The sequence below is a fragment of the Arvicanthis niloticus genome, chromosome 5, assembly GCF_011762505.2.
Source record: "Arvicanthis niloticus isolate mArvNil1 chromosome 5, mArvNil1.pat.X, whole genome shotgun sequence".
Classification (NCBI taxonomy): domain Eukaryota; kingdom Metazoa; phylum Chordata; class Mammalia; order Rodentia; family Muridae; genus Arvicanthis; species Arvicanthis niloticus.
The window spans coordinates 50412492-50439081 of record NC_047662.1 but is presented as its reverse complement, the minus strand read 5'-3'; the positions used below and the strand labels follow the sequence as shown (position 1 = coordinate 50439081).

Below are 26590 nucleotides of genomic sequence, written 5' to 3'. Positions count from 1 at the left end.
GACACGAGCAGCTGATGAGTAGAAGAAGGGAGGCAGAGCTGTGCTGTGTGGGAAGGGCAGCATCTTCACAGCCACAACGCCACCTTTTACCAACCCCAGGGCATCCTGGATGGAAGTCAGGGTGCCCCTCAAAATTCCGTTGCTTCAGTTGCCACTTTTTTCTCATGATGTTAGAGTTCATTCTTACTATAGAATGTTAAGTTTTTTTTATTGGACATCTCCTTTGTAAAATGAAGGTTGTCCTGTCAGCCCCAAGCTCCCAGAAATAACAACTCTAAGACTCAAAATATTTTAATAAACACTGTGCCCATAAACTTTGGCTAGTTCTCCACTAGCTCATAACTAATATCCCATTTACTCTGATCTAAGTTCTGCCACATGGCCGTTTACCTCAGCTCAGATCCCATATTTCTGTCGTCTTTCCTCTTCCTGGGTAAATCTTTCCATGCCTGTCTCTGTCCCAGAATCCTCTCTGCCTACCGGATGTCCCACCTTTTATTCTACCCTTACTTATAGCCCATCAGACTTTTATTGACACATCCAAACAGTACACAGAGATTCTCTCCATACTCCTTGATTCTGTTCTTTTTATATCCAGTGCAGTATCTTTCCTATAGGAGGCACACAAGTTAATCCTTGTTGGTTGACAGGAGCTAGGATTGTCTGTGCCCTTGTTTCCTTGTCTTTATAATAGGTATCAAAGTTACTGTTGTATTGATATGAGGGAATGCCATAACCAAGGCAGCTTGTAGAAGTAAGCTGTTAATTGGGGTCTTGCTTACAGTTTCAGAGGTGAATCCATGCTCATCATGGCAGGGAGTGCAGCAGTGGGCAGGCAGGGATGACACTGCACCAGTAGCTAAGAACTTACATCCTGGCGGCAGGCAGAGAGGGAGAGGATCAAGAAGAGGCTGGAGTTGGCATGGGTCTTTTGAACCTCAAAGCTCACCCCCAGGGACATAACTCCTCCAACAATGCCACACCTCCTAATCCTTCCTAAGCAGAGCAACAGTTGGGAACCAAATATTTAAATATATGAATGAACCTGCAGAGCTATTCTCATTCAAATCACCAGGGTAGGATAACCAAGGCTTTTGAAGTACCTCAGTGGGAGATGATTCTGGTTTCCTATCTGGTAGCACTGGCTTCCAGGGCTTACCAGTAAACCTGCGCAGAGAATTTTCCCCATTGTGAAAGTGACAGATTCCACCGAAGAGTAATGGTGTTCACAAAATGTACTCCATCTTACCCCTATGGTAGATCCCATTCTGTAGATGGCAGTCCACTCTTATAAGCTGAAATACCAAGTGTCTAACCATTGTATCCCAGTTTCGGCCTCCTGTCTCAAAATGCCAATGTTGAGATGTTTCTCCATCTTTTCCCATGGCTTGATATTTGAAATTCCTACTCACTCAGTCTCCCTGGCTGTTTTTTCAAAATTCAGTTTAGAGCAGCTTCATTTCCTAAGCCTGAGATCTAGAAATAGCCTCACCCCCACCCCGTGCTGCTTTATAATGCTTCTCATGGGGGACAGGCTTATGTTAGGTGCAGCACTAGACATTAAAGTTAGTGGATTCAGAGAGCTCACATTCTTGTATGTATGTTAATATTGTTGGGAAGGAGGACAGGAGAAAAAGCCACAGTTACGAACAAAGCCCCAGGTCCCAGCTTTGAACTGGGTCATAAAAGATAACAGGAATTGTTCAGGTGATGGGTGATATGCTTATGGCACATTTTGGAAGCTAAAAACATCTGCAGTCAAGATGGACCTTTGTTCTAAGGTTGCCTACGCTATATTTTAATAGAAGAGCTTGGGTTAGGATTTAAAAAACAAAAAACAAAAAACTTTGAAGCCAAGAGATTGGCAAATTTAAGTTGGGGAAGGTAGGATTTTTGTGAAGAATGAGATGGAAAAACTATGGTAGACAATTAAATCAAACTTGGAAGGGGGACTGGGCAATACTGGAAGATGGACAGACTTCCCTTTGAAGTTACTAGACTGAGAAAACTCAAATTCATGACAACTGAGGATACAGGAAAATACCACTAATTAATTAATGCATTTTTAAAGTTAATCAGTCTAGGAAAACCAAAAACCAGGTCAGATAACAGAAGTATAATGTTGAATTATATGACCCAGTCATAGCTGACCATCAAAAGTCCCAACAGGTAGTTTGTTTAACGCAAACAAAACTCATTGTGAGCTCCTCAACCCAAGAGATTCAGGACATTGGCATGATTAAGGTTGGGGTCCTATAGGCTTCAGAAATTGGTTATGTCGATCAGCCAGGCTTGATGACAAAACCATGGTTTTGTCACTTTTTTTTATTTCCACCATGACTACATGGAGACCACCCAGGCATGTGGGTCCTCTGGGAGCGGAAGGAAGAAGAACAGACATTCGTGACTTTGGACTGTCCCTGGGTTTGTTATAGTTCTCCAAGTCTTGAATGAATTAAGAACAGATTGGTTACTTTTTTTCTCTATATGTTTAACTACAATGGATGAAGAACCCTGAATTTGGAACAAACTCCAATTTGAGTGTGTCCTGTCCTTGGTATTGTGCTACAATGTGTGAGAGGAGATAGAAAGGATCATAAGATCAATCGCAGAACCAAGTTTAAATAGCTGTCATTAATGCCAAGACCAGTGGGCTCCATGATGTGAGTCCCATTCAGCATTCAAGGTTGAATGCCACTCTTGGCTTCCTGAACCACTTAGCTAAAAATAAGAACAAAGGAGTCTCTTTAGTCAACCTCAGTATTCGGTCTCTTCCTACCAATTAGGTACTTGGAACTTTAACCTCTTTGTGTTTTGGTCATATGTAAAAGAATGACTAAGTACATATACTTATCTTCCTAGAGCTGGAGAAGAGTGCATGGTCAAACAGAACTCAGGAGTAGGAGCTGCAGACATGTGATCAGGTATAATGACCAATGCCAGAAGTTTTAGTTGGAGTCCTCGAAATATTCATTTGTTTCATTACTTCCAAATTTTTTGCTGTTTCATGGGCTTTTACTGACGCATGCTATGTAAAATCTGGCCTGTCTAGGGAGCCTGTGCATGCTTGTATCTCTGAGCTTAATGCAGTTTTGTTGTTTTCTATTTGGCAGGCTTTGGGAAGCAGGGACTTGGTATATTTGACTGGGTGGTGTAGAATTACAATCAGAAAACCTAGAGTTCTTTAGGTGGGAGACCAGCTTTCCACTATGAGTACTTTCCTTTTATACTTAGCCATTAGGTAAATATCGTGGAACAGACAAAAGTTACAGCCCAACTCTTTTTTTTTTTTTTTTCCGGCAAGATTTCTCTGTATAGGGCTGGATCTGCCCTGCCTCTGCCCCAGTGTTGAGATTAAGGGCATACACCACCACTACCTAGTTTATAGCCCAACTCGTTAGGGTTTTGTAACTCATGTCTTTCCTAATCCACTGAAAACTGATAGTAAGGAATTTGATGGGCAGAGTTGGTTTTGCTTTAGCTGAAGATACTGGTGGTAGAAGACCCAGTTAAATGCAATAGTCACATTTGAGGAAATGGAAATCTGGGCTCCATATGTTAACAATAATTTACAAAGAGTTAGTCCTGTCTACCTTGGTGACCCTTGGGACTCAGTAAATGAGAAGTAAGGAACACCTAAAAAAGGAAAAGTACAGCATTTCTGCTGTTCATCTGACCACAGTTTGTATGTTGTAGTAATAAACAAAACAAAAAATCAAAACAAAAACCAAAACCAGCCAGCTGTGGTAGTGGTACACTCCTTTAATCCCAGTATTTAGAGGCAGATGCATGTAGATGGATAGATATCTTTGAGTTTAAGTCCACCGTAGTCTACACAGTGAATTTCAGGACAGACAGAGCTACACAATAGAGAGATCCTGTCTCAAAAAAAGACAGATAGGAAGAAAGAAAGAAAGAAAGAGAGAGAGAGAGAGAGAGAGAGAGAGAGAGAGAGAGAGAGAGAGAAAGAAAGAGAGAAAGTAAGAAAAAAGAAAGGACGGAAAAGAAGGAAGGAAGACAAACCATTGCTATTTCAACATAGTTGGTATTTGCTCAGAATTTGCATAGAACTATAAAAGGAAGATGTCAACTGTGTAAAAGTCCTTACACAGCTAGTGGTAGAGTCTATAGTTTTCTGTAAGACACGTTTCCATTTCCTGGTTTTCTTTATTTGCATTCTGTAGTGTAGAAATCAAGTTGTTCCACATTCACAGTCCTTACCTTGAGCAAGAATGTGCTAGCATGGGGAGACACTGGAGACCCTGCCCTGAAGCCTCTCACTGCTAAAGTCAGAAAGCTGCCCTTTGTGTGACCTACAAATATTAAATATTTGAAATAGTAAATATTTGAATAGTAAATATTTGAAAGGCAGGAGGGAGGGAAGAAAATAAGGAGACTTAGTAGATCAACACTTACCTCTTAGATTTAGGGACTGAATGGTCCTGGTAAATCCATTTCACCTACCACTATTTTTGTTTTCTCCTTGTAAAATGATATTTGAAAGTATAAAAGGCTTTGTTATAACTAAAAATGTGTAGAACGTTGACTGAACCATTATTATAGTTTTTGCCTTAACTCCCATCTCATCTTGTTACTGATTGTCACCTGGAGTTGGGTTCATAGCATCACATCTTATCAATCTTTTATCATGGGCTTTTGACACTTTAATTTCTAGAAGTGTTTTGATCTTGTCTGAGATGCTGTAATCTCCTGTCAACCTAAAATAAAACCCATACTAACTTAGGAAGTGATAAGAACTCCTAGGTGTTCTGCCCATATATACAATTCTTTAGAAGTTGTTTTCTTTTTTGTTCATTCATTTTTTGGTTTTGTCAAATTGACACAACCTAGAGGCTAGAGTCCTCTGGGAATAGGGAACATCAATGGAGGTATTTCTTCTGTAAGATTGGCCTATAGGCAAGCCTAGGGCCTCTTTCTTGATTGGTGATTGATAAGAGAAGGCCCAGTCCAATGTGGGTGGCGCCACCCTTGGGCAAATGTTCCAGGGATGTGTAAGAAAGCAAACTGAGCAAGTTACAGAGAACTAGCTAGTAAGCAGTAATCCTCCATGGTCTCTGCTTCAGGTCCTACCTCCAGGACCCTCCCATGGCTTGGTTAGGTGATGTACTGTGGTCTCTACATTAAAACAAATACACCCTTTCCTCTCTTTTATGCTTTTAGTCATGGTCTTTATCTCATGTATATGTATATGTATGAGCCAAAACAAAATATTTTCCCAAGTAGGCCTGTCTTGAGTACTTAGCTGTAATGTAATGTATGTATGTATGTATGTATGTATGTATGTATGTATGTATGTATGTGTTGGGAGCCGACTCCTAGCAGAAAGTGGCTATCATCTTTGCAGCCATCTCGAGCCATATACCCTGACAAGAGACTTGTTTTCAACAGCCTACAACAGCTGAGCACACTCTGATAAACATCTTGTTTTTCTTACATATCTTGTTTTATTGTTTAGTGCCCCCAGCTGCAAGGTGTATGTGGTAGAGTGTCTTCAGCTGTGTTCCACTGCTTGTCCACAGAGGCATGTGGTAAAGTGTATATATACCCATGATTTCCTTTCAATAAACAAGACTAGAGACTTGACCACATACCCTGTCTTGTCTCCATTCTTCATGTCTCTTGACCCTCCATCCCTACTCTCTCTCTCTTGCTAGACCCTGTTGTTTGATCCCCTCAAACCAGAGCACTTAGCCCCAAAGCGTGGGGCAGTGCAGTCCTCAACATATATGTATGTATGTATGTATGTATGTATGTATGTATGTATGTATGTATAAAGAACTAATGCAGAAATGCACTTTATAATAGTAGCCTTGAAGCAATGTGACAGGGAATTCTTTGTAAACAAATTTCTAAAGAGGATATTTTGTCCTAGAGTCCAGAGTTTTAACTTGTTGTTCCTACAAATGCTATCCCCATTGGAGAAGCTCTTGAGTAGAAGTATCGTATTCATGAACTTGGATGTCAAATAAACTGGAGCTTTATTTTCATTCGTTTCTATTCTAATGTTACATCAAGGTAACAGTTCAAGTGCATTTGCCATACTGGTGATTTACCAGTTACCAAAGAAATCCTGGCTCTTTCTTGATGTCAGGTCTCAAACCTAGGACATATGGCTAACTCAGGTACCTAGTTAACATATCAAAGTGTACCTAGTTCTCCCAGCATTCCTCAGTCCCTACCTATTAGAGGGTATGGCTTGTATACCCTGCTACCTACTCTTAACTTCTCCAGCCCAGGGGCTGGGCTGCCCTTCCCTCTAATCTGGCCATTTTGGTTACCCAGTCCTTCTGTCTGCCCTTTCCTCTCCTGGCCTTCCTCTTTCCCTTCTGCCTTCTTTCACGTTGTTCAGTGTTATCTTCACTCTGGACTCTCCCAGACACCTAGACTATGCTCTCCCTTTTATCTACAATAAACTTTCCTCTTCATCACACCTAGGAGCAGTCATGTCCTTCCTTTTTCATCTCTTCTTTTCATTCAATTCTCTTATACAATGATTGATGAAGATGTTTTAGAAAAGCAAATTATGGAGGTGTTGGACTGTGCTAGTCTCCTTTGTTACTGTAGCTAAGTAATCAAGAGAGGCCTCCTTGGGAAGATATTTTGATTTGGCTCACAGTGCTTGTCCATGTATGGGCTTATAGCTGGCAAAAGTCTTTCCTCAGCAAAATCCTTAAGCCACACAGGATGTCACATGGCAAATGACAGGGCACACCCGTATGTGTTTGTATTTGCTGGGTGTTTCTCTTCCTCTCCTATTTATACAGCCACCAATATTCATTTGTGGTGTTCTACCCTAAAGACCTTAACTAGTCCTCATCACCTCAAAAGGATTCCACTTCTGAAGCCCATGGCTGGGTTGAGTTTCTGTCTTTGGATGTTGCAGTGGGGATTGAATTGCAACACATGAACTCTGTAACTGTAATGGGAGAAGGAAGCTACTCTAAAGAAGCATCCCTGCCCCTCCCTCCCTTTGCCTCTAAGACTATTGAAGCAATAGGCCCAAAGCAATTGGTATTTCCCCGGTAATACCATGCTGGGATCCTGGTGCCAGCCAGAGGGAGAGCTCATCTCCTGGAAAAAGGTTTAGCACAGTCCTGACAAGTAATCAGCTTCCCAAGACAAAGATGATCTTTCGGACCTCACCTTGACAAGGACTACTTAACTATACACATTTGCTGTCCATTTACATCTAAAGATGTTAGGATCTGAACTTGGAAAAGCCACTAGGCTTCTATGTCCCTCTTCTCAAAGGGACCACGTTGGAACTCTTATTTCATCTTTTATTATTATTCTAGTTATTTATTTGGTCTATTTAAGATCATGTTACCAAACTTAATTCATCAGGGCTGTCAGGACCCAGACTCTGACCCTAACTATGGTACTAAAGCTACTTCCAAATGGTAACAAAGACCTACTACTAGACCCTTCTTAATGCATGACTAAGAAAGGTGTCTATATTATGCTCTGAACCTGAATTTTGAAAACCATCTCATTGAGATAGAAATGGGAAATTTCGTCTACCTTAAAGTTGATTGCCTGAATTCCTTTTATTTTTTAAAAAAATTATTATTTTATTTATTAGTTTATGTGTATGAGTGTTTTCCTGCATGAATATATCTGTATCACATGTGTGCAGTGCCCTTTAGGGCCTGAAGAAGGTGGTAAATCCCCTGAGATTGGAGTTACAGATAGTTGTAGGCAGCTTTGGGTGTGCTGGAAATTGAACTCACGTCCTCCGAAAGAGCAACAAAAATAATCTCTCCAGCTACTCCCAAAATTTCCCAAACACAGAGTCAAAGCAAAACTGAAAGACAAAAACTTGGGGAGTAAATACACATTGTACTGGCCTGCTGCTGGTCTGCAGGGTTTTATCCAAATGCTACTGGCTCCTAGGCTGGATTCACGCTTTTCCAGAGTTTTTATGCTATTGCTTCTGTTATTACTTTATTACCTCATGAGATGAGGGCACTCTTTCTCATGTGAGACCACAGCCTGTGATGGCTCCCACAGTCTAACAGCCGGGATTTACTTTTCTCTCTCTTGCTCATCTAAATATTTCGATTAGATATTTTAATATATTTTAATATAGCTGATATTTGAATATAGCTGGTACAGTGTACACTAATTCCATCTCAAACACTAGAATAGAAAAATACCAATCTTCCCCCATTTTAATTTCCCCATTTTCTACATTTTGAAAACTAGCTGGAAATTCATTGTTGTTGCTATTGTTGTTTGAGACAGGGTCTCACTGTGTGGCCTTAGCTGGCCTATCTCTGCCCTGCCCCCCAGGTGCTGGTATTAGAGGCATGTGCTACTACACTCAGCCGGAAATGTGTTCTTTTGTAAGTTCACACAGACCTCGACACTCTTTTCTGATTTTAGTGCAAAGGTGCTACACATTCTAGAGAAACCATACCGTGACTTTAAATTTGGATCTCCTCCTGGGCTGTGGATACACAGCATGAGGCATGATGCTGGGCAGCAGCAGGGATGGGCAGATGCCCCGTCAGCTAAAGCTCCTAAGAGCAGATAGACCAAACACGCTGTAGAATGTACTGTATTGCCAGGGTCTCCCATTCCCTCTCTCTTCCATGCAGTTTATGTCTATGACGTTTTTACCACTTTTGTATAAAATGGGTTTTATCTTGATTCTGCTCAACAATAGGTTAATACAATGTTCTAAGTACATTTAAGACAGGCTAATCTTGATTGTAGGTTGTGAATGCATTTAGCTTAGGATATGTCAGTTTGTGGGGTAACCCAAATGTAACTTGAGCACCAGTATTTCCCTCCCGCTGATCATCATGATTTGTCTTTTCCCCCTTTTGGTTTTTAAAGGGAATTTGTTAAAATCTTTTTCAAATCTGTCACTTTACAGATGAGAAAGCTGGATTTTCATGGGGGACAGAAGTGAGGCGCTTACCCAAGTCACAGATCACTTGTTCTTACAGTGCTTACTAAAAAACTGGTCTGTAGTGTGCTCTGAGAATATGACAGACAGTCTTACTTTGGTTCCTGCCCTGGTGTAACTCACAGCTCTTTGGAGTGGGCAGGGTCAAAGGACCAGCTATAAAGATGGTCCACAGAATAGTACCACATTTTGTTGAGAAGTGCAATATTGGATATCAGGATGTTGACTGAAGGACATTGAAGAATGTAGCCGCTGAGAAGATGGTATTTGAAGGTAAACTTTGAAGGATAACAACGAGCTGACTGGATGGAGAAAAGTGTTATCAAGGCCTAAGGACCACCTTGAAAGAGGGCCTGGTATATTTTTGGCAGTAAAAGCAATAGCTCTTGATGTACAGTGGATACGAGGAGAAGAGACTGGGGAGAGGGGAGGTGCCTTTCAGAGTTTGGATTTAATGGTAGATGCAGGACAGTGGGAAACCTTTGAAAGCAGAGTATGCTGTACATCTTAGAAAGATGCTTTTTGGATACTCCCTGGAGAGTAATTTTAAGGTCAGATGGCTTGCCAGACTTAAAAGATGGGGCCTAATCGATCTTATAGCTTCTCATTCTGCGTCCATTTTTTGTTATCAGAGACTACTTAGAAGAAATAAGTGCCAGCATAAATTAAACAGAAGGTGCCATAGAGAGCTGAGCCTGTGTCCAAACAGCCTTCTTAGGCTTCCCCATGTTAAAAATGACAGAAAGAGTTAAGGCTCACATCTCTAACCTGTGATAAACTCCCACAAGGCTTTAGGCATGTCTCAGACACAGCTTCTCAGTCACACAGAACCTCCATTTCTTATCTCGACTACTCTAGTTATTGTCTGATGTTGCTTCAGGCTGTTCCTGCTGCAAATATTGTTTATCAAGTCTTCTAGGCCATAACGAGTGTCTGAGCTGGCTTCCAGCTAGTTGTAACAGTTCAACAGTTTGTTTCTTCCTAAATCTTTTTTCAGTTATAAAATTACTCTTGTTATATCTCATCAATTAATTTACATCCTTTGTTTATCAACTAATAAAATTTATTATTTTAAGAAATGCCTGCACATATGTATATTGATTCTGCCTTTAGAGAAATACACAATATGTGTTTATCTGGCTACTAATTGTTAATGTTTTGTTTGGCTTCACTTTTCTCCACTCAGTCTTTGCTTTTTTGTTGTTGTTGTTTGTTTGGTTTTTTTGTTCTGTTTTTCAAGACAGGGTTTCTCTGTGTAGCCCTGGCTGTCCTGGAACTCACTCTGTAGACCAGGCTGGCCTCGAACTCAGAAATCCACCTGCCTCTGCCTCCCAGGTGCTGGGATTAAAGGCGTGCCCCACTACCGCCCGGCTTGTCTTTGCTTTATTTTTAAGACAGGACCTGAAGAATATGAGTTAGTTACCAGAAACCCCTGAGTGTAGCTCCAAGATTGGAGCTTGTACTAGAAAAAGGGGGGAGGGGGGACGGAATGGAGGGCCCTAGGGAATTTCACCAGCCTTACACCTACCCACCTCAGATCAAGGCTAGGCCAAGTCTCATTCTCCACCCACAGGATTATTCTTGAGTAAAAAAATTCTCAGAATGTACTGACTGATAGTCATCTGACCCTCTGGAAAGTCTCAGGTAGAGTTCAAATGTGTGTCATACTTGCTAGCCAATATATTTAAAGGTCAATATGCTTAGTTTGAACTAATTAGTTTGAACTGAAACCTTGCTGATGTAATCTGTGCCCCTAAAAAGTATAAAAACTGTTTATAATAACTATTCAGGGTCGCCTTCTCATCACTCGCCTAGAGGGATGGATTGAGGGTTGACCCGGACGCGCTGGAAAATAAACCTCTTGCTTTTGCATGGGGGGTGGGGGACCTGTTGTTTTGTGTATTGTATGTGTTCCTGAATATTAGTCATATGTATGTTGTCAGAGCTGACCATTTGGTATTAGATAACCAACTGTGAGCTTTTCCTGAAGAAGACTGTTTCTCCCCCTCAGCATTCCTTAGGTACCTGTAGTCCTTTGTGTAAGGTTGAGGCAGCGTAGGCTTTCCCATGTCCTTGTAGCAAGCATGTCTGTTATTGTTGTCCTTGTTCAGTTCACATTGGTGAGAGTTCATGGATGTAGCTTCTGACATTACTAGGAGACATGATTTCACAGAAAACTCCCCGATCCTCTGGCTCTTAAAATCTATCTGCCTCTTCTTCAGCAATGCTCCCTGAGCCTTAGGGACAAGAGCACTTTCTAGATGGATCCATCAGGGCTGTGCTCCACAACTCTGCATTTTAGTTGGCTGTGCTTTTCTCCCTGTTGCAAAGGGAAGTTTCCCTGATGAGGACTGAATATTGCACTTACCTTTTAGTCTAAGGGAAAAGGTTTAGAATATCGTTAGGGAAGGTGCTGGTTTAAGGTACATCTCCAAGATCTATAGCTTTACTAGCCCTGATTAGTTGGCTAAGTTTTCAGTACCAGCCATGGTTTCCCTTCTGTTGAGTTGGTTTTAAAGACAATTAGAGTTGTTAGTTACCGCCAGAGTATGCTTGCCACTTCTGCACCTGTAGAGACATTGTGGCATGCTGCCGTTGTGATTCATAGGTGGCTTAGCTGGGTAGGGCTGTTGATGGCTTTCTTCTTTTATAAATTGCATTGAACCATGAAAAGTAATCTTCAGAAAAGTATTCATTCCAGTTCGTGGCCCTCTGGGCCCTGTTTCTGAAGTGCAAGGTATCTAAGTTATGGTTGTGATTACATTAATTGTTTAAGATAAGGTTGTGTCCTAATTAAGGTTACTGTCACTGAGATGAAAAACCATGACCAAAGCAACTTGGGGAGAGAAGGTTTTATTTGTTTTTTTCTTCCATATCACTGTTCTTTTTTGGAAGGAAGTCAGGACAGGAACTCAAACATGGAGGTAGGAGGTGAGGCCATGTAGAGGCCATGAAGAGGTGCTGCTTACTGGCTTGCTCATCATGACTTGCTCAGCCTACTTTCTTGTAGAACCCAGGACCACCAGCCCAGGGATGGTACCACTCACAAATGAAAATTCCTTTCAGTAATATCTCATGGAGGCATTTTCTCAGGTGAGGTTCCCTCCTTTCAGATGACTCTAGCTGTGTCAAGATGACATAAAGTTAGCCAGTTCAGGGGGTAACCAAGGCAACAACAATAATAGGCTTTATATTTAAGGGAGGAGGGTTCTTGGTCAACCTTGACCAACAACTCAAAAGAGGACTTCTCATGCCTGGTATTGGATTTTGTTAGGTAGTCTTTGGCTCTTGCAAGGAGCATTTTCAGCCCAGATAAGAAAATTTTATTTAAACCCTAAATGTATGTTTATACAGAGAACTACATATATTATGGTTTATTTGCTTGTTTGTTTGTTTAGATAAGTAGTTAATAGTATGAGGTGATTTTATTTGCAGACTTTCTCTACAGAGCAGTCACGCATGGAGAAGATAATGGCTGACTTTGTAAAGCCTATTTAAAATGATCGATGCTTTCATACTGATATAGTCAGAATATCTCATTTATTTTTAATTGACTTTAGCATTCTTTAAGAAAAAATGAGCTTTTAAAATGTAGACAGCACATGTGTAGGCCATGTCAACCAGTGTGCTTGAGTTAGTTCTAAGGGAACATGTATCTGAACATACATGGAGTGGGAAGCCAGCCCTCCAGGATAATGGATCTAGAAATGAGATTCCTCAGAAGTGGCTCTCAACCTTCCTGACGCTGCAACCCTTTCATACAGTTCCGCAGGTTGTAGTGACTCCCAACCATACAATTATTTTCATTGCTACCCCATAACTGTAATTTTGCTACTGTTATGAATCATAACATAAATGTCTATGCTTTCCGGTGGTCTTTGGCGACCTCTGTGTAATGGTCAAACCCGAGGTTGAAAACCAGTGCTCTACAATTAACCTTAACAACAATTCTACTGATTGTAGGGTAGCAAGAGATAACTCCCTTCCCCCAACCCTAGGACTTCAGAGGAGTCTTTATCTTTAGGCTTGGCTATCAACTTCAATGAAGAATATTGATTTATTGCCTCCTTAACACATCTATGTGGGAAGGTGTTGGTACGTGTGTGCATTCTATGGACAGATAGAAAGCCTGCCTGCTAATAGTTTAAAGCCAAGTACCATGCATCCTGGGCCAATAGTTTGGGCCTGCCTTTTTCCTGGATATTTTTCAACCCTCTCGAGGAAGGAGAAAAAAGCAGATAGGGCCCTGTGTTGAGTTAGACATCACTCCAAGTGGCCAGAGCATGTAACTGATCCAAGAATGTTGGGAAGCCCCTCTGGGTTGCCTTCACAGTTAATAAGGCTCTCTTCACCTCTGCATCTTGGCCATTGGAGGAGCAGCTTAGCTGTTCATGCTCCATGGTGACGGATTACCTCTAGGTCCTGGGGGTCTCGTTACCTTCATAGTCATCTTCCTCTACTGGTACCAGATAATGGTTGAAATGTAATCATATGCCAAAGGACTCCTGAGAAGGAGAATTTGAGAACCCTTGCCTGCTGCACTCAATGCAAGAGTGATTGTGAGAGCCCAGAATGATCTTTTGTGGTGAGACTAAATGTATCACGCGCTGTATGGCTTCTGATTTATTTTTAAAACATTCCTGGTCCCATCGGCTCCCTTTTAATAGTTTCCTAGAGCGTGTTTATTGTTACAGATGTTACTTTTAAATGAGGTCATCGAGCTTTCTTTTACTTCCAAAGGCACTGTTTGCCTTTTTATTGCAGGGGTTGGCAGGGTTTGCCTGGAGAACATTGCAAATATCAGATCAAGGTTAAGGCTTCAGACCCCAGGAGGCAAGGAAGGAAGAGGCCTTTCTGTATCTGCACACATTCTCATCAGCCTGACTCCACCAGAGAGCATGCTCACTGCATCCTGGGGATGACCTTAACAAGGGCAAAGTGCCTGGCAAGAGGCAGAAACAGACTTCATGATCTCAGACTGGCTTGAGTCATGTGCCCTTCTTGTTCAAAGTAAAACCTCAGGCATGTCACAAAAGCTCATGGAGCCCATTTCCTTGTGTGTCTTAGAGATAATTGTCATTGCTTGGATTTGGGATGCCTGTGTTATGTATGTGGAGGAGATAGAGGAAAAAAAAAGACCACTAATTGCTGAAGATATACATGTTCAGAAATACATCAGGTCCTGCATGTAATATATTTTGCATAGCTTTGGGGAAGAACTGCCAACAAAATATGGCTTACTGCTGATTTTTGTAAATATACTTTAATTGGCTCACAGCCAGACTTGATCAATTACATGCCTGTGGCTGCCTTCTTCCTATATTAGCAGTAGTAAGTAATTTTATCAGACCATGTGCTCTCTCAACAGCCAGGGTTTCTACTATGTGTCCTTCAGCAGAAGTTTGATTTCAGTATTCCAATCTGGAAAACTGGGGGGGGTGGGGGGGGGGGACGGGACTGGAAGCTGGCCCTTCAAACCAGAGATATGGGAGCGTATGGGCATCCTAATACTTACTGCCCTGTGTGCCTGTGGGCTCCTGCTGTTCTGATTTAATTCCAATACTTGAAACCTTATGCATATTAAGGTTGACTTGCTTTGCTTGGAATTAAATGGCAAAAATTCATCAGCAAAGAGCTTGTGTTGGGACTCTCTGCTCTATTGCTAGACCAGAACCTTAGTTTTCTTCACGTAACAATGGTCGCAGGTTTCCCTGGGGATCTATTCCTGGAAGCAGGGCTAGGTGACCAGTGGCACCATGCAGCTTTTCAAAGGCACAATCACATGTTGTCCCAGCATGGTCTATGAAAGTGGATCTCAGCGTAAAATGAGAAGTTTATTGACCGGTGTCGTGGTCTCTCCTTTGTGTTTTGAGTATTTCCTGTGACAGGTGGAAACAGCTCTGATGCCAGACTGTGTCTCTGCACGCCAGTAATAAAGACAAAACTGACACTCTAACATTGACCGTGGATTTTAATTGCTGTCTTGTTAACTTTTGGGTTGCCACCCAACTGCTTGCCATTGCTCAGTCCTGGGAGAACATATAGCCAGTGGCAGGAGGCTGTATGCAAAGTAGATAAGCTTTAAATATGATAAACCTGACTCAGAAAGAGACGAGAGACAACTAGAGTTACTCTGGGTTCATGACAACCATGTACTCATATATGCTAACCTATGCACAGATGATATGCACTCATGTACAACATGCATAGATACGTGCTTATGGACTCTATCCTATGCACAGATGGTATGTGTTTATATCCTCCATCCTCTGCACAGATGATATGTGCTTATTATACACTGTATCCTATGACGAACTGGAGAGCTGACCTTGGCCTCTGGGCTTCTCGTCTTGCTAAATCAACAGTTGCAAGGTGATACTACTACTGTCTACTCATGTCCCCATCCTTCCACACAGGCTGCATCTTGGGATAGATACCATTTTAAGCAAGCCCAAATTCGGAAATCCATTGTGGTGTGTACACGGTACCTCTCATTGTACATGGTAGGTAAGAGGTACTTGTTGCCAACCCCTTCTCGTTGCCTGGTAGACTTTCCCTGTCTTTGGATAGCACCCCGAAACCTCATCTGAGCTGCTCATCAGATATTGTGCTGATAAATTAGTAAAAGGCTCAGTGCATATTCAGATTTCCCTCAACTAGTTTGTCCTAGGCATGGATTGGTTCTTTTGAGCCTTCTGTCCTGCCAAGCATTTCTGTTCCCATGACAGGCCAAGAATAAATGGAGAGTTGATCAAAGTCTAGTGAGCATCAGGGTTAGAGATGGAACATCGGCCTTGTCCTTTTGTATTTGATATAAAATCATTGGCTGAAAAAATGTGAGAATCAAAAGAGCTGTGTTTGTGATGCCTTTCCACCTGCCAGATGTGGATTTGCATATATTCAAGAAATGCTCACTGGATACTGTGTATCCATGGCTCTGGGCTCTGGAGGGACAAGGTCACATTACTGTTGTATGCACTTAAAATTGAACCCAGAGGAGAAAACATGTGAGCTGTGCTTACACAGACAGGTGCAAGTGCAGTAAAGAAACCCAAAATTTGCTGGGCTTACAAAAGCACTGTGTGTGGTGGCTTGAATAGGCTTAACCCAGGGAGTGGCATTATTAGGAGGTGTGGCCTTGTTGAAGTAGGTGTGACCTTGTTGGAGGAAGTGTGTCACTATGGAGGTGGGCTTTGAGACCCTGCTCCTAGCTGCCTGGAAGACAGTAGTCTTCTGTTTTTTCTTCGGAACAAGAGGTAGAACTCTCAGCTTCTCCAGTGCCTTACCTGCGTAGATGCTGCCACGTTCCTGCCTTGCTGATAGTGGACTAAACCTCTAAACCTGTAAGCCAGCCTCAATTACATGTTGTCCTTATAAGAGTTACCTTGGTCATGGTGTCTCTTCACATTAGTAAAACCCTAAGACACTCTGTGGACTATCTTTACGCTCTCATTTCCTCATTTGGAACATGAAAATTAGGCCACATATTGTATTTGATCGTTCACATGTTAAATGCAATACCCTGAGAGCTACTGTAGAGGTAAAGTCTACCATTATCGTCAAGAGTTACATCCTAACTACAGAAACAAACCCTTATCTGGGCCGTGTGTGTGTGTACTCAGAGCTGTGTGGATGCTCTCCGGATCACACCTCAAGAATTCCTGCCCGCTCTGTCTTTTCCCACACCCCTCCCTCCATACACACTGCTTTGTGCTCTGCTTCCGTCCTTCACTTGCTGACATGTTGGTAACTACAGTTAAGATGGTTCTGCTCATGTTGATGGATGCTGCAGTGCATGGACCAGTGACCTGTGCAGAGGCAGATGGGTAGTACAGGACTGAGTTGTAATGGAAGAGAGCAAAGGCACAGTGGCTCAAAGAACGGATGACATTCTGATTGTGAGGAAGCTATTTGCTGATGAATATTGGATTGACCCTAGTATTTAGGAGCTGAGGCAGGAAGGTTGTGAGTTCAAGGACAATCTGAACTGCATGATGAATTTGAGGACAGCCTGGATTACATAGCAAGGTTTTTCTAATTGTCATCATCATTACCATCAGCAGCACCACCACCATCATCATCACCATTCAAGGGCTGGGGAGATAGGTCAGTAAAACACTCACTTGATGTAAAAGCATGAGGACAGAACTCAGTATCCCCAGAGCTCACATAATCCCAGGCACAGTCGCACACTTCTCTAATCTTGGTGAAGATTGAGGAATTCCTGGAAGCTCTTGTGCCAGCTAGCCTGGTAAACACAGTGGCAAACAACAACCAATGACCTTGCTTCAAAATGAGGTAGAAGGCAAGGACCAACACCCAAGAACGTTTTGACTTCCACACTGAGCCCCCTGGCATGAGTGCACAACACATTACACACACACACACACACACACACACACACACACACACACACACACACTGATTTTTAAAAATAGAACAAAATTTAAAAATACAAGAAGTTTTGAGTCAGGGCATACACAGGTGAGTATCATTGGGGTTGAAGAAAGTATGATATAAAGCAGGGAACAGCTACCCAGGCAGTTAGACAGTGTAGCATGATGTGAGCATCTGTGTCAGCTCTGGGGACATGGGAGTCCTCCTACCATTCTCTGAGTACCAGAGTTCCTAAATGATGTGCTTCTGGCCCTTTGAATACCATTGCTCTGGAGTGAGAACTAGTGAGGGCAAGGTCAAAGTCACAGATCTAGTCCCTAGAGACAAGGTCTATTAGCAGTTTCCATGGTTAGAGAATGAACCTCACGCCATCAACACCATCAAGTGTATACTACCCCAACGGGGACTGCCTGCATGAGAAAACAGATTAGTGCAAATGAATCATTTGCACTGGAAAAAATAGTCCAGGACATAGAATGTCACCCTACTATGTGAAGAGTAATGGCTTCCATTGAGCGAAATGTTATGCTTCCTACTCACAAGATTTTTTTTTTTAAGAGGCAGAAATAAAATGTTTTGTAGGAAATTTACAACCTTCTATCTGGTGGGGATATTTTTTTTCATCCTACAAGCAGTTTATGCAAAACAGATGCCTGAAGAGACATGCACGCACACCCCTGTGGGCTCTGTGGTTATATTTCATTTTCTTCCTCTTTCAGTTCTCGCAGACAACCTGAAATCTAACCCTGGAATCAAGTGGCAATATTTCAGCTCAGAGGAAGGAATTTTCACTGTCTTCCCAGCACACAAGTTCCGGTGTAAGGGCAGCTATGAGCACCGCAGTCGGTATGCTGACTTCCTGCGCGGGTCATTTGTTGCAGACAGTGATCTGCAGGGAGGGGTGGGCTGTGACTCTGGATAGAAGACTTGCTCAATCTGGGCAAGACCCCAGATTCCAACCTCAGCAGTGAGGTCCACACATAGCAGCTTTGCACTAAATCAGAGCTTAGGTTCTGAAACGTTGTCTTGCTCAGAAATAACATTTCTACATTTGATCTATGTCTACATTTGATCACGTGGATGTGCCTGCGCTAAGGCAGGGTGATGGTAAAGCCCCGAGTTTTCCAACAACTATCTATCACGCCAAGCAAAGCTATGGGCAGGAAATGCAATTGCTCGGCGCACTTAATGTTCTGTGCTATGAACATCTTTGTTGAAATAGACAAGGCAGCACCTTCCCCACAGTGTGGCCCTAGAGCATAACAATGTAATACATGGCAGTAGAGTTTGTGGCTAACTTTCCTTTCTCAGACAATGAGCTTTACGCTTCTGAAGTATACTGCCCGCTTCAGCTGCTGCAAGCTCTAAGGTTGTTCACAAGCTTTGGGTAAAGATCACTATCACCCTGCTTCCTCACAGAGAAAGTACTTGGTTGGACTGTGTCTCCAGAGGAAAAGGAGTGATGAGATCATTTGTAAAAACAAGGCTCCTCAATTCACAGAAGGCCCTAGGCAAAGATGTGCTCCTTTGAGCCCCATCAGGTCGATTTTGGCAACAGTGTTCAATGACTGGAGGTGGTGGGAGACACCCGTTCTTCCGAAATAGTCCTGGAGTATCCCTTCATCTTTCCTTCAGATTGTATCCAGGGTCTCTCCCTAAGGGTGGGGAATCTTTGTGTGCGTTTTAAAGGAGGGAGGGAGGGAAGGAGGGAGGGAGGGAGGGAGGGAGGGAGGGAGGGAAGAAGAGAAAATTGTTATTATTTGTATGGTTTTTATCATCCTCACCCTAGATATTCTCATACAGTTACCTGCCGTGGAGACTTGACCAGAAATCATGACTTTGGTGTCTAGTTCAGTGATTCTCAACCTTCCTAATGCTGGGAGCCTTTAATACATTTCCTAACATTCTAGTGACCCCCAACTATAAAATTATTTTCATTCCTAAATCTCTAAATTTAACCACATCTAATTTTACCAATGTTATAAATTCATTGCTATTTCATAACTGTAATTTTGCTATTGCAATGAATGGTAATGTAAATATCTGTATTTTCCCATGGTTCTTACTTGACCCCTGTGAAAGGGGCATCTAACACCCAAATGGGTGGTAATCCAGAGCTTGAGATCCACTGGTTTGGTTGGAGAACAGAAGCTCTAGAGAAACAGATTAGATGGCAGGCTGCCTTGGTGTGTGGGAGGGAGGGCAGGGTCTTATCAGTAGCCAACTCTCACCTGCAAGTCCCAGCTGGAGTCTGCTGTAATGAAGCTGCATCTTTGGCTGTTTCCCTCCTCGTGGGTTGCCAGTCCCGCCTCTTAACTTGTCTCAACTGGTTGCCTTTGCAAACTCTATTCAACCCTTGGAAGACTCCATTGGGTTTCAGAACACTGCACCAAGGGAGAGGAGCCAGTGAGATGAGTCAAGCCCTGGGGTCTGCCTCCCAGTTTATCTGTGTAACATACAGTGCTATTTATACACCCCCACTAAAGCCATTTTAGCTAAAGCGGCTTGGCTTTTCATTGGGTAGAGTTAGTCAAGACAAAGGCAATATATCATTTTAAGGAAAATCCTCTCCTCTAGTTAGAAGTACACATGCAAAACGAGGAACATCTGACCTAGTGTCCATGTAGGGCTGAGCTGGTGTTCCTGGTTCATCCTGAGGCCACCTCTCCTGGATTCTTTTCATGTCATTTCTCCACTGGCTCAGTGGTACTGACTGGTAGTCTTAATACAAGACTTTTGACTTGCCTTCAGCTAGTGTGAATTTGGCCAGATTTTAAGGGGTGTTTTTGGCACCTTGCCTACATTTCTTAATTTTTGCCCAGGCTTTTGTGACTCATTAGAAGCTCACATTTCACAGAAAATTCTTGTTTTGGAGGTGTCAATAAAAGAGGGGATTCTCTTGAGGCTGATTTGCTTTTCAAGCCACCCCTAATTCATTCCAGGTTTGAAATGAATAGAGAGCTCACTAAACCTCTCCTGTCCCACACAGAGGGGCAGCTGCTTTGATCAGATACATTTCTCCTCTGTGGCTTCTGCAGTTTCCCTCTTTCTTCACACTGGCAAACAACCTGGTGGGAAGAGTGGCTGTTGCAGGTTTAGACAAATTTTGATGACGTAGTTTGAGATGCTCAGCTTAGGGCCTTTTGGTGGCTGGCCTATATGAGTTTCTGAGACATAGATAGGAAAAGGGGTGTCTTACCAGGGCTATATGTATGGGAAGAGAAAGGACAGCCTGCCATGCAGAACTGCCCAGCACAAGTCCAGGTCATAGGCTTTCTTATTGTTAGCAAAACCCCATCTGTTCTGTTTGTAAAGTAGAAGCCAACACTGGCAAAGTGTGCCTTGTTCTCACTTTGGACCAAGTCTGTATAGCCTGAGGGGCCAGAAGTTCACTCCCCAAAGCAGGTGACTAGATGGGAAGCCTGGCCATGCAGAAGTGGAGCATGAGGGAGAAGCCAGCCTCTCAGAAGGTGTGCTTTCATCTTTAAAGTCAGAAGTTCACACTCCTGTCCTTTCCAATGCACCCCCTTCCAGCCTGAGCTCACCCCAACCTGTACCATCCTTTAGAAGAGAACACACACACACACACACACACACACTAGTGCACCCATGCATCTGTTCACAACTGTGTTGAGACCTTTTTCCTTTTTCTAGGCCCATCTATGTCTCTACCGTCCGGCCACAGTCCAAGCACATAGTTGTGATCCTGGACCACGGGGCCTCAGTCACGGATACCCAGCTCCAGATTGCCAAGGACGCCGCTCAGGTCATCCTCAGTGCCATTGATGAACATGACAAGGTGACTATTATCCCAGTGACTCTTGGGGCATGAAAGCTGACCATACCATACCCTCACTCTGATCTTTAGTTTAAAAACCAAGATGGGCAGCTTTTGCCCAGATTTCTTTTCTGCATGAATTTAGGGATGAGCTTTTGTGCTTTCTTTTGTATGTATATGTAAACGCTGTATTGCTACTGCATATTGGCTCGAAGCCCAAAGTCCCAGGTCCTCTTCTGTACAATTTCTTTTCAAATTTGACGGGTTGATGACTGCAGACATTTATTTTTAAGCTCAGAACCTGTTCTACGGGCCTTCTCCCTGAGCTCTCCTGTTACCTGAACATTCAAGCCTGGGCATTGTGACTGAGGCAGGAGGACTAACTATTTGAGCCTACAAGTTTGGGGTCAACTTGCGTAACATGAGGAAAATTCACCCTCAAAAACAAAACAAAACACAAACAGAAAAATATTTGTTTGAGGATTTTTGTTTAAAAATACAAACAGTAAAGAAAAAGGGTATTTTTGTGTCCTCCAGATTTCTGTGTTGACTGTGGCAGATGCCGTCAGGACCTGTTCATTGGACCAGTGCTATAAGACGTACCTGTCTCCGGCCACCAGTGAGACAAAAAGGAAAATGTCCACATTTGTTAGCAGCGTCAAGCCCTCTGACAGCCCCACCCAGCATGCAGTAGGGTTTCACAGGGCGTTCCAGTTGATTCGAAGCACCAGCAACAACACTCGGTTCCAAGCAAGTAGGTGCACTCATGAGAGACGGCCACGATGTCACCAACTAGGTTCGAAACTAGAGGGGAAAGTTTACAGTTAATTTTGGATAAAATCATTCTCCGCCATCTTCGCAGCTATCTAATGAGGTGTTCTCATCTTTTCCATTCTGCCGTGGTCAGTCTGCGGGACTTCCAGGCTCCCAGAGCCTCCTCTTCTTGCCCCTTTATTAAGAACACATCCTCCCTCATTTCCCAAGGTAATAGCCACATCCTCTGTAGTGTTAATTGGTGGCTTTGCCTCCCATGGGCTTGGGACAGTTCAGTGCTCTTGTGCACCCAAGGAGGTTATTGGGAATTCTCGGCCTTGATGCCCTCCCTCTCCTAACCAGCTGTCATTTAAGCAAGCACACCCTTCCCATGTACAAAGACAGTCTGATTTAATTTTCCTCTATTAGAGAGAACTCTGGAATGAGGATGCATGCTAAAGGAAGGGGTGGTTGAAATAGGACTCTGCTATGAAACTTCTCAAAGGATTTTTTTAATTTCCCTTTATCCTCGAAAATCTGTAGCCGTTTTTCTTTATTTAAAAAAATTAATTCATCCTGTTTGCATATTTGAGTTTTGCTTTCTTTTTTCTTTTCTTTTGTTTTTTGTTTGTTTGTTTGTTTGTTTTTTGTTTTTTTTAAAATAGGGTCTCACTATGCAGCACAGCCTGGCCTCCAGCTCTACATCCTTGGTGTTAGCAAGGATGCCTCTGCCTTACTGGTATTGCCCAGTTTAATATATCCTATCAAAATAAATTTAAAGAATGTATTTTTTACATTCTTTCAAGCCGTTCTGTGTACCTGTATCTAAAGACTTACAGTCAGACAGTGGTGATAGTTGTCAAGCATCGTGCCTGGTGCTCTGGCTGACCAAGAGGCTGCAACAAATATAACTTGCCATGATAGATGCCACATTGGTTTATCTTTGCCATATTCCATCCTTAGAAGCATGTTATAGCTTAGGCCCAAGCAGACAGGGAAATGAACAACTATGGAGACATTGGCTGCATCATCTCAGACTCTTGCCTTCCAGCTCAAGTGAGCACCATCCACACACACCAGCCAATGTTATGGACTTTAATGTTCAGCTGCCCACAGTTCGGTGATGCCAGTGGTCCATGCTTACCTTATGAGTGTTCCAGTGAGATTGGTTAGTTTACCAGTTAGTGTTTGTCAGCTTGGCCTAAACTAGACTCATCTCGGAAGAGAGTACCTTAGGGAGTTACCACCATCACATTGACCTATTTATGTCAATGGGCATTCTCTTAGTTAAAAATTGATGTAGGAGCCGGGCAGTGGTGGCGCATGTCTTTAATCCCAGCACTTGGGAGGCAGAGGCAGGCGGATTTCTGAGTTTGAGGCCAGCCTGGTCTACCAAGTGAGTTCCAGGACAGCCAAGGCTATATAGAGAAACCCTGTCTTTAAAAAAAAAAAATTGATGTAGGAGAGTTTAGCCTTCTGTGGGTCCCCACCCTCGGGCAAGTGGTCCTGGAGTATATTTTTTAAAACAGATGGAACAAGTCAGCCAGTAAGCCATATTCCTCCTTGGGTTTAGTTCCTGCCTCCGAGTTCCTGTCCTGAGTCCCTGCTGTAAGGGCCCCTTTCCTCCCAGGGCTGATCACATTACCCACAGCAACAAAAGCCAATTAGGACAGCTAGTTTGTCATAGTCCCTCACCTGCAGTGTTCTCTGTCCCCCACTCTAGTTATCAACCCGTCATTAAAATTTCCTGTCCAGTTTTGATTGCTATCTTGTTCACATACAAGAGAGAAATGTTAGGCTAACTGTAGTAAACCCAGATGCCTGTGGTGCCTAGGCAACTAGAGCAATGGGATTGGACATCCCTTGCAGGTGTGGGGATGATGGAAGAGCTTGCTTCACCAGGACAGGCATCGAGAGCATAACTGTATCCTCTGATTCAAGAGAAGGCAGACAGAGATCTAGATTTCTTCTGTGTTGTCTGGATTTTCAAATGTTAACGTCCTTCCTACTTTAAAACTTTATTAAACCTCATTTCACGGACCTTCCTGTCATGCTCATTGGCAGAAAGCCTGCTCTCATAAGAGGCATTTCTCCTTGCTTTTGTTTGTTTTGTGTTTGATTTCTTATGTTGGCAAACAAAACCATGACAGGAAGACAGGCCATCAAAAACCTGGGCAGGTTCTAAAAACCTGGGTTCCAAAATGCACGGAGCTTTTTTTCTTTTAGGTCAAACAAGATATTTCAAAAGGTTTTAGCTTGCAGTCCCTCACTGCATGGTCTCTATTGGCAGTTGAGAAGAGCCCAACTTGGTTTGTATAGGGCAAGGCTCCAGGAATGTCCACTGTCGAGATCACAGTGACAGGTTTTGTGATATCCCAAACAGTATAGCCTAGTGATTAAGTATTTGGAGCTTTGATTTCAACTCCAAACCTTTTCTGACCTTGTAATCATGGGAAGATTGATTGGGATGCCCGTAAGTGGCCTTATTTGGAATGACGTATGACAAAAAGACCCAGGATTGATTTATAACTGTTCCAGTGACATTAACTGTCATTATCCTGACCCATCCCTGATGACACCCCTAGCCCCTGCTCACTTAGGGTGAGATCCCTGTAGGATTACTGTAAGAATTGCCTGTTGGCGGAAGGGGACCATCTGCCCACATCAAGTCCGGATAAACAGGAGCCAGGCTTTACCAGTTTATGTAGCTTTGCACTAATCTTGTACCAATTAGAAGCTAAAACTTTTATCCAAAGTGGAGTTCTTCCCCACCCCCTACCCCCACCCCTGGCCTTGGTAGATCTGAAAGGAATACTATTAATATTAATGACATACACCATGTTTCCTTTGCATTTGTTTATGTATGATTGTTTGGAAGATCTGATTATAAGGTCAGGGCTCAAATTTGAGTTGCTTTTCCTCTAATATTGATTCCAAAACCTGCTGGTGGTGTCCTTAAAGAGACAATCCCTGAGTAGAGTCTTCGCAGTAATTTTTTCTGTCAATTTAGGTGCTATGACCTGCTTCGCCCCAGATCTCTAAATCTAAACACCTCTAATTTTACTAATATTATAAATTCCCACAAGTGGGTGACTCGGGTCCCACTGAACAAAAAGCCAAGTCAGATCAAACTTAATAAAACAGTTAAGTGACCCCTCTACGCTGGGATTCAGGCCAGTGCCCTCCCCTCAGTGAGCTCTGTGGAAAAGGAGGCAGAAATATTGTAAGAGCCAGAGAAGATGGATCCCACCAAGGATACAGTGTCTTCCAGACACAACAGGGTTGACATATGAACTCACAGAGGCTGTGATAGCATGCACAGGGCCAGCACAGGCTTGAGCCAGAGTTGTAGCAATGAAAGGGGGAAAACAGATAGCAACTCCCTAACCAAGAAGCTATCTACAAGTGAGCTTAGAGCTTGCCCTCTTAACCAGGCTGGCTAACCAGTAAAGAGCCACCTGCATTTGCCAGCACTGGGACTTAATTATACTGGAGCACATGGCGCTTTGAAGTGTTACCCTTGAAATCCGTTTTACCTGATGGGCCATCTCACTTTGACTCCAGGGCCCGTCCACTTTGGAGAAGGTCTTCTCACTGGGTTACAATTGCTTCTCACTTACCCACTGGCCTGATTTGGAACGTGGTTTGAATTACGACCACAAGTTGTCTTTGGGCCAATGGAAGGAATGCACACATAGATGTGTATTGAGGCGCTTCTTGTTTACCTTCCTCATTGTGCCATCAGACTTTGTTTACCTATCTGTTTTCAGGTGATCAGCCATTCCTCCTACCAGCCTTGTGAAGTTGGTACTGGCGTCGATCCCATTTTCTCATATGTACATGGGAAGAGGTTATGACCTTTGCCTGCCTGGCCCTGACACTAAGCCTACAGTAGCAGTTTTGGAGCACTGTATGGTCCTTCTACATCCATAATTTTGCTCTGTTACACTGACAAGCTTCCAAAATCAAAATGTATTTGGCAGTAGTTGGGGTCCGGCAAGTCACTTTGAGTGTCTGCAGAGACCTAAAAGACCTATACCTTAAAACCAAGTCCCCTCAAAGTGTGACTCTGGTTAATAGTCCCTATATAACTGAAGAAAGGATAAACCAAATCCTCTTCTCAGAAGCTGGGGAGATTTCCTTTTAGACTGGCTTAAAGGAACACAGCATGGGCGCCTGGAGGAAATCGTCGTCTTTCATCTGGTAAATGTGTCAGGAGCGTGTTTGCACTGGAGAAGTGAAGCCTTGCTGTCCAGAAAGTGAGGAACAGGAGGGAAGAGGAATTAGCAAGATGAAAGCTAGGAAATCCATCACATGGGAAAAGGCACAGGACACAGGGTCAGGCAGGTCCTCTGGTTGGGGACATTAGGAGAAAACAGAACAGAGAACTACACAGCTACCTTCAACCAGAATCTGAATGTAACCCCAGTTTGTGTATTTTTGTTTAGACACAGACATGGTCATCATTTACCTGTCAGCGGGTATCACATCAAAGGACTCCTCAGAAGAAGATAAAAAGGCGACTCTCCGTGTCATCAATGAAGAAAATGGCTTTCTGAACAACTCCGTCATGATTCTTACCTACGCCCTCATGAACGGTAGGCACTGTTTCAAGATTCTCCTTTCAGATGAAAGTTTCCTCTAAGCAGGAGCTGCTTAAGGAAAAGGGACCCGTGCCCTGGCTCTCATGTAGCTGTCGTGTCCCCAGCAAACCCTGGAAGCATGCT

General features: G+C 43.0%; 1 protein-coding gene across 1 annotated transcript in view; it reads left to right on the top strand.

Moving 5' to 3' along the window:
- Positions 1-26590, top strand: part of Cachd1 (cache domain containing 1) — a 215417-nt gene that overhangs the window by 142474 nt on the left and 46353 nt on the right. Inside the window, exons 5-8 of the mRNA XM_034502781.2 lie at positions 18052-18178; positions 20987-21131; positions 21648-21864; positions 26312-26461. Of these exons, the coding sequence (XP_034358672.1) occupies positions 18052-18178; positions 20987-21131; positions 21648-21864; positions 26312-26461 (639 nt within the window). The remainder of the gene's footprint in view (positions 1-18051; positions 18179-20986; positions 21132-21647; positions 21865-26311; positions 26462-26590) is intronic.